Source organism: Sturnira hondurensis, unplaced genomic scaffold (genome assembly GCF_014824575.4).
Source record: "Sturnira hondurensis isolate 20B ecotype Veracruz unplaced genomic scaffold, ASM1482457v3 Scaffold0010448, whole genome shotgun sequence".
NCBI classification, from domain to species: Eukaryota; Metazoa; Chordata; class Mammalia; order Chiroptera; family Phyllostomidae; genus Sturnira; species Sturnira hondurensis.
Window position 1 is genome coordinate 5938363 of NW_028083079.1, and position 11533 is coordinate 5949895.

General features: G+C 52.4%; 1 protein-coding gene across 3 annotated transcripts in view; it reads right to left on the reverse strand.

Annotated features, from left to right (window-relative positions):
• Positions 1–1076: 1076 nt before the first annotated feature.
• The window catches only part of CDK5RAP2 (CDK5 regulatory subunit associated protein 2), a 165893-nt gene continuing 155436 nt past the window's right edge, over positions 1077–11533 (reverse strand). For all 3 annotated transcript variants that reach the window (XM_037059158.1, XM_037059157.1, XM_037059156.1), the window contains 3 exons: positions 5467–5593; positions 1596–1642; positions 1077–1179 (listed from right to left, as the gene is read on the reverse strand). In XM_037059158.1, coding sequence (XP_036915053.1) covers positions 1123–1179; positions 1596–1642; positions 5467–5593 — 231 coding nt within the window. In that variant the 3' untranslated portion in view covers positions 1077–1122. The remainder of the gene's footprint in view (positions 1180–1595; positions 1643–5466; positions 5594–11533) is intronic.

Genomic DNA, 11533 nt, shown 5'->3' on the forward strand with positions numbered 1-11533 from the left:
GCAGGTGGCAACGGTCAGAGGGCAGAATGTCAGAGTGAGTGACTGCAGAGGGAAAGCAAACCGAGGGGTCAGCCAAACTGGTGCCGAAGTCGCCAGAACGGTGGCAGAAATGGGCCCACAGAGGGAGACGAGTGAGGGTTCGAACCGCTGCACAAGAGGCCCACGGGCCCAGCTGACACTGCAGGCACCCAGGTGATGGGCGCAGGGCTGAGGCCAAAGAGCGCAGCAGGGCAGGCAGCGTCAGGCCAGGGTGCAGCTGTTGGCGCCTCTCGGCCCGCCGGGCCAGTCTGGAGCCTCATCTGCCAATGGGGCCAAGCCCCCCCCCCCCCCCCCCGTCAGTTCCTCAGGAACATCAGGGAGCTCGGGGCAAAGAGGCAGCACAATTCAACAGCAAGGGCAGTGACGGGGTTGCAGCACACACAGCGGGCAGCGATGAGGACAGTGGAGCAGAAAGATCACGGTCATCATGAAGACACCACAAGGCCAAGCCCCCACCGCAGCCTCCCTGGTAGTTCCCCCAGTGGGAATGGCGCCACCTCAGGGGGCCGCACTAGAATGTCTCTGTACAATGCTGAGTCCATGCCAGGTGCACAGGCCAGGCGCAGAGCCAGGTGCCCCAGCCATGCCATGTGGCATCATCCCTCTCCAGACCCCTGACTAGAATCGGCAGAGACCTCTCTGCCACCCCCAAGATGCCCCAGCCTGCCCCACTCGGGACCTGGGCTTCAAGGTCACACACGAAGTAAATGCAGCACCGAGCTGAAACAAATCATTTCACGTGAATTTCCAAACCGCCGGGCAGACTGGGCAGGAAGGAAAACCGGGTAAACGTGAGGCCCAGAGGTGCGTGGTGGGGACGCCCTGCTCCACGGGCTGCCCCAGAGGCAACAGGCCCAGCGCCCGGAAGCCCAAGGCCTGTTCAACCCCTCACTGCAGAGCACCTGGGCCTTGCTCGCCACCAGCCCTTACTTGACACCAGCCCTTACACCAACTTTAGGACAGAAAACATGAAGAGGAAAAACAGACTTCCTCTGACCGAACAGCTCATTTTCCCTCAGTAAGTAGGAACCACACTGGGAACAGAGAGGGGCGGAGAACCACAGCTTTATTGTCTGAGAGCTCTCAGGAGCCTGGTCTGCTGGGGCTGGCTGCTCCTGGGTGGGCGCCCCCGGGCCTCAGCTAGGAGAAGAGAACAAGGAGAATTTTAGGTCCAAGGAGAGGTATGAGGTAAGATCCCTGAGGTAAGAGTTAAAGGTGACATTTCATCCTGAAACTACTATCAAAGACACCGTTTGGTCAGTAAATTTCTGTGGAACCAAATGATGATGAGATCACATTGTACCCATTCATTAAAAAATATGTCTTAAATGCCCACCACGTGCCAGGCACTATTCACTGTGTTTCTCACAGTAAAAACTGCGCCTGAGTTCAGGAACCAGAACCACGGACACCACGGCCCGATTAAATGAGGGTGGTAGGGGGCCACAAGCACGGGGGGGCGGGGGGGAGACCCGGGCCCTGTTTCCCCTCCTGCCCTGCACCCCCATGCCCCGCCTCAAACAGCTTCCAGTACAAGACACTCAAAGGGGTTTTACCTCTAGGTTTCCTCTGGCCTTCCGAAGGACTTTGTGGGTTACGACCACTAAGGAGAGAACAGAGAAGGGGACGATTAGATACAGAGGCCCAAGAAGACATCAAAAAGCCAGGTGCAGGGAGGAGCAGCCCCCTGGACCCCAAATGGCTCAGACAAGCCTGAAGCAGCCAAGCCAGAGAGAGGTGTGAAGGCCACACACCAGGACCAAAATAATCCATCAGAGAGGGTGAACCAGAGGTGCCCCTTCAAGACACCGTGCTAAGCCACAGCCTCCTAGCAACACCAGAGGCAGAGCAGAGGGTGCAACGCCACGTTCTAGACAAACCTGAAGCCCTGAAGGCCGGCTGGATCCTCAGGTGCACCCCAGGCTCACCTCTATGGGCCAGGAGCGCGACACAGCAGAGTGGGGAGGGGCCTATGCCTGGCTAGCATCCTGCATCTTTGGTTGCTGGAGAGGGGGTGTGCCCCACTCCAAGCAAACCCCTGTGTGAAGGCCAAACCAAGGGTCAAGGGCAGTCCTGTAAAGTTGAACTTGACCCTAGCAGCACTTGGAGCTGGCTCCTAATGTCCTGGGAGGGCGAACTCTGGCATTTTTTCTCCTTAGCTGCCCTTGAGCTGGCAGAGGAGCCCAATGTGGTTCCCAAGCAAGTCATGCTCTTCCAGGACAGGAGGGCGTTGGGGGGCTGACTGCAGAGGGACCTGCGGGCCTGGCACTCCAAGCTGTGCACGGGCACTGGGCACTGGGCACTCCACAGCAACTGTGGAGTCAGGTGCTTCTTCCCTCCGGCTTTCTCGTGACCAACACAAACACCAGCAGCACAAACGCCAGCAGCAGGGACGCTGCCAAGGAACAGTTCTGTGCCTGATCAGGGATCTGAGCTACACGGGGCTTGGGGAGGGCCAGGGAATCAGTCTGCTCCCGGAGAAGGCAGCACAGGCTCCAGAACTGGGCCACTGGCTGGTGGCACCCAAGGCTCCCCATCAACTCATTTCCACAGAGGCACCACGCGGTGGCCTTGAGAAAATACTTATTTCTTGCCTCACAGAAACGTCCGCCTGGCAATAACAAAGTCAGTTTGCATCTGTGACACCGGGGGAAGGACAGAGAGGCAACGAGGATTTCAGAGGCACTGCTGCTTCTCCACGCCTCCCCCAATCCCACGCTGAAGGGCAGTTCTACCCTGGGCCCAGGGGTAGGTGCCCCACACCCCCCAAAAACTAAGTGCAAGTCCATGTGTGAGTGAACGTATGCATCTTTCCAGAGATCACACCTTTCCCAAGTCTCCAGCGATCGAGTATCACAGCCGTGGAGGTTAAAATCATGAGACGCTGAAAGACCACTCCCAGTGGAAGAGCAGAGGCTCGCCTGCCCCTTGGAAGGGCCCCCACATCTGAGGGGCACCGCCCGCCTTCCCCACTCCCAGAAATCCTCACTGCCATGAGAAGCCGGAAGGATAGAGTGATAAAGGGCGTGTCCCAAATCCAGACCTGCCCGGCACGGAGGAGTGACTCGAGCCCAGGTCTGTCCTGCCCAGTGCTGGCTCCTTCTGCATTAGCAGAGTGCTGGCAAGGAAGCCACCACCCAGTGGTTTCCAGCTGCTAACAACTGTCACCTAGGTGACTATCCCAGCCCCGAGCAGCAGGTCCTGTCCCAGAGACTGAAAGTGAAGCCGGTGATTCCAGGTCACACTGCGAGGGCGTGGCGAAGTCCTCAGGTCTCAGGGTGACAGTCTTTCCTTCCTGTCTCCTGTAGACTGTGGGAGGAGATGCAGTGTCCAGCTTGCCCCCAGCAGAGAACAGGCCTAGGCCCTTGCTCCTCCCATTGCCATGCAGGGAAGGGTCAGGAGGGGACACTACACCAACTTTTACACTGTCACTCAGGGCTAGGGGCAGGCCTGTGAGGCCGCAAGGTACGAGCACCTTCCCAGGCCCTGACCATCAGCACGAGCTGCAGAGCCTGGCTAGGAACCCACAGCCAGGTCGGCCACCAGCTGCGTGACCCTGGGCACGCTCCTCTCCCGGCACCGAGCCGCGCGCCTGCTCTGTGGCAGGCCTCGGAGACACGGCGATGGGTGACACCGTCAGAGCGTGGGAGATGCTGTAACACATCTGGGGTTTTTCACACTAGTCATGGTTTACCACCTCCACATGCGGGGTTCAGTCTGACCCATTGGGACAGAGGTGGCAGAGGACGACGTCTGTTGAGCCTCTACTCTGTCCCAGAAGAGTACAGTGAAGTTAAGGTGTCACTCCCACCCGATGAGGAAACTGGGGCACTTTATAAAGCTGTGCTCAGAACTGAGGCCTGCCTGGCGGGTGTGAGTCCTCGGAATTACTGTCTCCAATCACAGATGGTGAATCTGAAGTTCAGAGAGTTGAAGTCACTTATTCCGGTCACACAGGAGAGTGGAGATCTGAACTTGCTCATTAATAAGTCCACACTCACCAACCTTCGCATCGGCTGGGTTCTGTCCTTCGCATGTGCACGAGAACTCACCCACTTGCACCTACCACCCACTCTCAAAAGGTGCTCACCTGTGAACAGGGCTCACTTTACGTGCCCTGACTTGCTCAGGGCTACTGAGGGGTGCTGATACAGCGAGTTCTGACTCTCCCTGGACTTGGGGGCTGAACAAAAGCACAACTTCCTGCCCCCCTGCGGCTCAAGGTTCACCATTCTGCAGCTCATTCTCGTGCCGCCCCCATTAAGTCAAACCTCCCCCTGGCCAAACTGCCTCATTCACCTCTGTCCCAACGCCTGGCATGGGGGCACAGAGCAGGACCCAGCACCTGCTAGTGACTAAGCATCTCTCTTTGCAGTTCCGACTCCGCCAGTCTCACAGTCTGTTTTCAGAAGGCTCTTACAGAGCTACGAAGAACTCCTACTTGACACTAATCTATGTTCTGCACTTCTCGGAAATGCCCCAGAAACGCTGGACTTCAATAAGAGGGTGCAGAAAACAGCGAGGAAAGAAAAGCGCCATGGTCAGCAGTTTTGCTAAGACAGGGAGATGACAGGCTGACAGCCCAAGGCTGGGCCGAGGCTGCGCTGCCAGGAGGCTCTGGAAGCAACTCGGAGGCTGCCTCTGAACACGCAGCACGAGTGAGAGCTGAGGGTCCACAGTGGGGACACACAGCTGCTCCCAACAATCTCTGAAGCTCCCAGATCAGGGCTGGGGCGGACCTCACAGAGTCATTTCACCAACCTTGAGCCTTGCATTGGTCTGCAGAGTGTTTCTCACACCCGCCCCCTCCTCTGGGTGCCCACTGCCCGGCCCAGGCGTCCTTCTCGTCAATCCAGCCAAAGAACCGGCTGCTCCTCGCCAGCCTTTCCGGCACGCAGATGTGACAGGTTGATGCTCTGCTGAGAGCCTGACACCTGAGCCTGCCACCTCAGGCCTTTTGTGATGCAGTCCTGTCCCCCAGACCCCTCCTGCCTCAAGTGGCCACTTACAGCTCTTAGTCCAGCCATGTGAAGTGTCGATGGTTTTGTGCACATAAAACCTTATTTCTTTGTTCTCTGCCTTTGTCCACACTGTTCTGCCCCCGCCTGACCAATGCCTGCTCCTCCCAGGGCACAGTGACACCCGCCCCACCCCACCCTCGTGCTCCCTGAGAGCCTGCCCGTGTTCCCATCACTGCACACGCCACACACCGGCCCCCAATGAGGGGACAGTCCACGCACAGTGGCCCCCTCGCAGAAGTCTGGTAAGTGAACTCATCTGTCTGTGTGGGTCCACAAGGAAACCCACAAATAGCAGGCACGATGGCGAATGGTCCAGGCTCCCAAGGGGGAGGTCCAGGGCTGGCTCTTTAGTCCCCAGAGGTAGAAAGTGGTCAGACATGGCGGCCAGCCCCAACCACTCACTCACACTGATCAAAGATGACTTTTTCCTGGTGTTTGCTCTGCTGCAAAAGCTTCATGGTGTTCTGTAACTTCTTTTCCTGTTCAAATAATCTTTTATGCAGTTTGGTGATCTCTGCCTTCATTTCTCCAATCTGAAGAAAAGAGGAATTAGAAAACTGAACAGAGAATAGAAAACCACCCTGCCACATAGGCAGAATTATAAAACCATGTATGAAGATGCTCACCCTGACTAACAAAAGATACCCAAATGAAAAGTAGAAGCCATTTTCTGCTGGTCAGATTGGCAAAAACAGGCAAACTCCAGCAACCACGGGAAGCTGCTCTCTCAGGACCGCTGGTGGCCCAGGGGGAACAAGTGTCCTGTCGAGGTTTAACCAAATTGTAAAATGCACTGAACCCTTTGACCCAGCGATTCTGCCCTGTGGCACTTACCCCCAGGGAATAATACAAGCACAAGAACATGCCTGTACTCAAGGATGCTCATCTCGGAGGTGCTTGCAGTAGGAAAAAATAAACTACCTGCTTTGTCTCAATAAGGATCTAGCTAAATAAATTACGGTGCTCGCACACAGCGGGGTGATTCTGCAGCCATTAAAAATGGTATTTTGCCCTGGCTGGTGTAGCTCAGTGGATTGAGCGCGGGCCTGCAAGCCACACGATCACAGTTCAATTCCCGGTCAGGGCACATGCCTGGGTTGCAGGCCAGTTCCCAGCAGGGGACTCACGAGAGGCAACCATACGTTGATACTTCTCTCCTTCTCTCCTTCCCTTCCTCTCTAAAGATAAATAAATAAAATCTTTAAAAAATGATATTGTAGAGCTGTACTTATTGACATTGCTCGGTGACAGTAATTAGCGACAAGGAGCCCAGAACGGCTACTGCAGTCGGCATTCTGGTTTCACGAAATTGAACACATATCTCTGTACCCACAGATGGGTGTATCAAGATGTCTACAGAAAACTGGTGACAGAGAAATGTCATCAAAATATTGAGAGTGATTACCCTCAAGAAATGTGATTCAGAATGTTTTATTTTCGTTTTTTAAAATTTATCAGAATTGACTGACTTTTTAAACAAAAGCTACAATGCTCATTTTTTTAAATTGTTAAATCTTAAGAAGAGATAGCAAAGTATTATTAGGAGAGTGTGATCCTTTGGGGAGCCGATTTTGACCTTTCAGAGGTGAGGAGAGGGTGAGGGGCCACGGAACCAGAGACCCCGGTCCTCGGAGGGGAAGCACGCACACCAAGGGGGCCTCTTAACTAGTCTCCTCCGAACTCGCCCAAGGGCTCAGGGACGCTCCCTCCTAAACTAGCCGCCCGCACAGTGCCCTGGCTCAGACCGCCCTCTGCCACATCGAATGCCTTTGCTCCCAGGAGGGGAGCTGTGCACGTCCTCGAGTGAAGGATGACCTCATTCTAAGGCCGATGAGGCGCCCAGGGCACTTAACTCCTGTTTGTATCAATTAGTCTATGGTCAAATTGGTTTCGTTATATGTCATTCTGCTTAAAAGTCACACAGACGATGTTAAGTGAAGGCTTACTGTATGTGAATTAAGTATTAAGTAAAGCTGTGAAATGTGTATGAAAAGAGAGACCCAGTTGTATGAAAACTAACATATGCCTCAGGAAAGACATGATAAAGGCAAGTCACTAAAAAACACATTACTGGCAAATTAGGTGTGGGTGAATCAGCCATAAAGTTGTGGGAAGAACACGGTCTAGCGAAGTTCTATATTCAAATTGCTTTTCATGTGTCTAAGATTTTTCTTCATCTTAAAGGAACAGAAATTGGAAGTGACAGACATACATTATGGATGTAATTTATGAAAGGAAGAAAACGCAGACCTCCACAGAGCAGACGCGCATTCAAAGGGGAGGCTCTGGCCCTACATCAAAAGAATGGCAAATGAATGTGCACTTAACTGTTTTAAGTTAAACTAAAATGTTTAAGGTATGTATTAATTTTTTACTCCCTGCTTTAACCTACTTCTGAGATTAAACAATTGTGTCAGCTACAAGGGCTTCAACTGCTCTCCCCAAACGGCCTATGTAAACAGCAGGTGTTCTCCACTCTCTTCCTCCTGCTAAGTAAGAGCCCACCGGGATTTGTGTTCTGGCCACTTTAAGGGCCGCACATTCTCGGACAATCGCAGAGCTGGAGTCCCTTCCACAAAATAGGGATGCTCCCAACCGTCACTCCACTGCAAGGGTGAGACTCAAAGGAGGTGACGCCTGAAGGCAGGGCGGAGGGTCACGTGGCCCTGCCCAGCTAACCTCCATTCTGCCTCGCCAGCCTCTCTTCCTCCCTCTAAAGTCAGCTCAGCCATCACCTCCTCCAGGAAGCTTTCCTTGAGACTCCCCCCCAGGAGTCTAGGCTGGCTTCTGCTCCTCTGGGTGCCCACCCACTGTGCTGGACGCTTCCCCTGCACTGCCCATCTCACGTTGGGTGGTAACTGGTCCTTTACGCGTTTGCTTGGCCTCCTGGACCACACGCTGCCTGAAGGCAGAACTCAGGAATTCTTCCTTCGGACCACCAGCGCCTGGCTCAGAGTAGGTGCCTCAAGACCGGCTGCCAACGGGTGGGGGCGGGGTGGGGGGTTAGGTGTCAGCTGCACTCTCCAAACACACTGTACACGTTCTATCCAGCCCCGAAACGAGGAATGAGGAATTTAGATCATTATGAGTCTGCTCTCCCTCTGAACCAAAGCCTTCACTTTTACAGGACAGCGACACCGTGGTGGAAACAGCAGGGTCGACAGCCCCATTCGTCGCTTCCGGCTGTCCTGACGCTGCGGCTGGGGAGTTTCAGTCCGGGCTTCCAGAAAAAGGCAGTAACTGATACCTAACTCACTGGAGGCCGCTGTCACAGAGACAGTGAGATGCCGAGAGCAGAACAGAGAGCCTCACTCCCGGAGGAGCTCCACAGAGCTGAGCTCCGAGCCAAAAAGCACCCACCGCCCAGGAGGCCTCAGCTTCCCCACAAGCGTCCGTCCGTCCGTCCGTCCGTCCGTCCACTGGACTCTGGAGCTGGGGCATTCTTTGTACGTTGCATTTGTTTTCTTTTTCACAATGAAGATACACAAACATTTACAGAAGTAGAAAGCACATGACAATGGACCACCAAGGTACCCAGGAATGATCAAATCGTGGCCAAAACTGTTCCATCAACATCCTCACTCTAAAAGTACTTTGAAAACTGATCCTAGAAGTCAATCATATTTCATCCATAAAACGTTTTAATGTATAGCTCTAAAAGAAAATGATTCTCTTAAAAAATCCACACACAGTATGATCAGACCCTGAACAATGACAATGACCACCTCCTGTCACCAAATGCGTGTCAGCAGACACATTTCTCTGACCACATCACAGTTTCATTTTTTTAACAACTGGTTTGATTCTAATTAAACTGGCATACAAAAAAACACCATATTCTGCATTTGACTGATGTGTCTCTCAAATTTCTTTTGACCCAGTGGCTCCCTGAGCCCCCAGTGGGACTTGTAAAAAGAGAATGCGGGGCCACTCCCAGACTTTTTAATTCCGTGGGTCTGGGACGAGGTCCCCAAATCTGCCTTCCCAGCCCGTTTCCAGAGGTGCTGGTGCTGCGGGTTGAGGAGCCAGAGTTTGAGAAACCCCGCAAACCTGCAAGTCTCACTGCCCCCTCCCCTCTCCCAGGATAAAAACAGTTCTAAGGTCCTATCCTGCATTCCCTGCCCCACATCTAGAATCAAGCCACTTCTCCAAGGACTCCTAGCTCCTCTCAGGGGGGAAAGGTATTTAGAAGCCACGAGCTGGCACCAGAGGTGCTCGCTGTTCTGGGTTGAACACTTTTACAGCCTTTTAAGTAGAGAGAACTTGTAAATTTTTTTAATAGTAAATACATCGTGAGTTCATACTGATATTTCCAATTCAAATTAAGACTGCAGGAATTTCACTTCATTAATTTTTTAAATTTATTATCTCTTCTATGACAGCAAAAATTTCAACAAGTTTGTTTTATAACAGAAATATAATAGTTTCGTAATATCCATACCAGCATTACTAACAATTTAATCACTGAAAACAGCTAAAAATGTTTTTGTAGCTCCTCTGCCCTCAGAGTAGCTCCATGAGGGACGGTGCAGCCAAATGACTGTTAGAGGTCAAGTGTTTCCTCTGCGTGCCTGTGCCTTCGGTGCTACAGACACTAAGGCTGGTTCACTGCATCCTGCTATGAATCTTTAGAAACAGCTTTTTTTTTTGCATTTTGATTTATTTTTATTTATAATTATGTAAAAGCACTTATATGATTTCAAAGTCAAACTTACAAAACAAGGGCCGCTCACAGGAAGCTCCCTTCCATCCTGCCCCTCCACCCTCGTCCTTCTCATCCTTACAGGTAGCCTGCGTTTCTTATCAGTTACCCTTCCCTTTAAAAAATGTGCAAATGAACAGGTGAATGTATGTGTAACCCCCCACAACTTTCTTGGACAAACTGAAGGGTACAGTCACACTTTCCTGAGTAGGCCAAGGGACTGAATGCATTAAATGCAAAAGGCAAATCAATGAATGACACTCAGAGAAAACACCAGGAGTGAAAACCCACTGGGGTTGCTGGTGAAAACTTGGAAATCTGATTCACACACATTTCACACCAAGGAAAAGGCGCTGCACGGAACACGGGTGGGGACAGATGTATGGAACACACGGGTGGGGACAGGTGTACAGAACACAGGCAGGGACAGGTGTACGGAACACGGGTGGGGGCAGAAAAGCAGCCAGAGGCAATCTGACCCCACACAGGGGTCTGTGCGCACCAGCAACCGTATCAGAGCGTCTCGAAGGTCCTTTCTGTGGCTCTAACATCCTGTCGCGCTAAAGTGAACATCATCGACTCCCCAAGAAAGCCTCGGAAAGACGGGAGGAATCATCAAGAGCACCGACCAGTCCCTGGACCAATTCGCCAGTGCGGGAGGTCGATGCAAGTATGATTCGAGTTTACACACACACACACAGACACACGTGGAGTAAGAACTGCACTCTATTTAACAGACATCACTATGTGCTGAGGACAAAAACACTGCACGGAGGGTAAATTGGTTAGTTCAGACACATTGTGCTTTAAAAATCCTGTGGACAAAGGTTCGAGTATGAAAGGAAATTATTCATTGATTCATTTAAAACATAAACAAATTAGACTTGGCCCCTCACTGAAAGCAGAGGAAGGCAGACATTAAACAAACAAAAACATAATTATAATTTGTGCTAGGGGCGTGCTGAACAAAAGCTAGGACTGAGTGAACAGGGAGCCCTTTCTGCCCTTGAAGAAACAAGCAAGCTGAGATTTGAAAGGCCAGGAGCCAGCCAGCTGGGAGGGAGGCGGGGGACAGGTAGTAGAACATCTGTGTCATCTAAACCTAAGACGGAAAAGCGCTTGGTGGGTTAGGAGGAAAGGCCAATGCGTGCTGGATGCCAACAGGCCCCCTTCCCTCTGATACTCCCTCCCCCACTCCAGGCCCCATCAGCAAAGCACAGTTTTCCTGCGCCGGGACTGGTGGCATATGTCCTAAGCTTACTGCACCCAAACCTGCTCCCCAGGATCCGAGAGGGAATCTGAGGACAGGCTCCTGAGACCCTTTCACAGAGAGAGCTGCCTCGCTGGAGAGCTAGCAAGGGGGGTAACCAGGTGAGCGCTGACACGGAACGCACATTCCCTTCTGCCTTCCTGCCAGCCTGGGGCAAGAATTTCTAGGTTAGAGAAATGAAGGGGCAGACATCTATCAGGCCACCCAGCGAGGGGTCCTTAACCTGCGCACTCCTGCTCCCGGGGTGGTTTCTGTCCACCACGGTGGGTGCTCACCTGTCACGATGCACGTTTCCCACAGACAAAAACCAGGGGCCACTCTGCGCTGCCTGACTCCTGACTGCGGCCATGAGATGGCGACCAGGATGGGTGCGAGAGCGACTGTTCTTAATTCAGTCACACTCACCTTACTATAAAGTCAAGCTTTTAAGGAAGTTTCAATGGTTATATAATAAGTGATTTTCACTGATTTTTAAAAAGCAGTTTCTAAGTAGTTAAAACA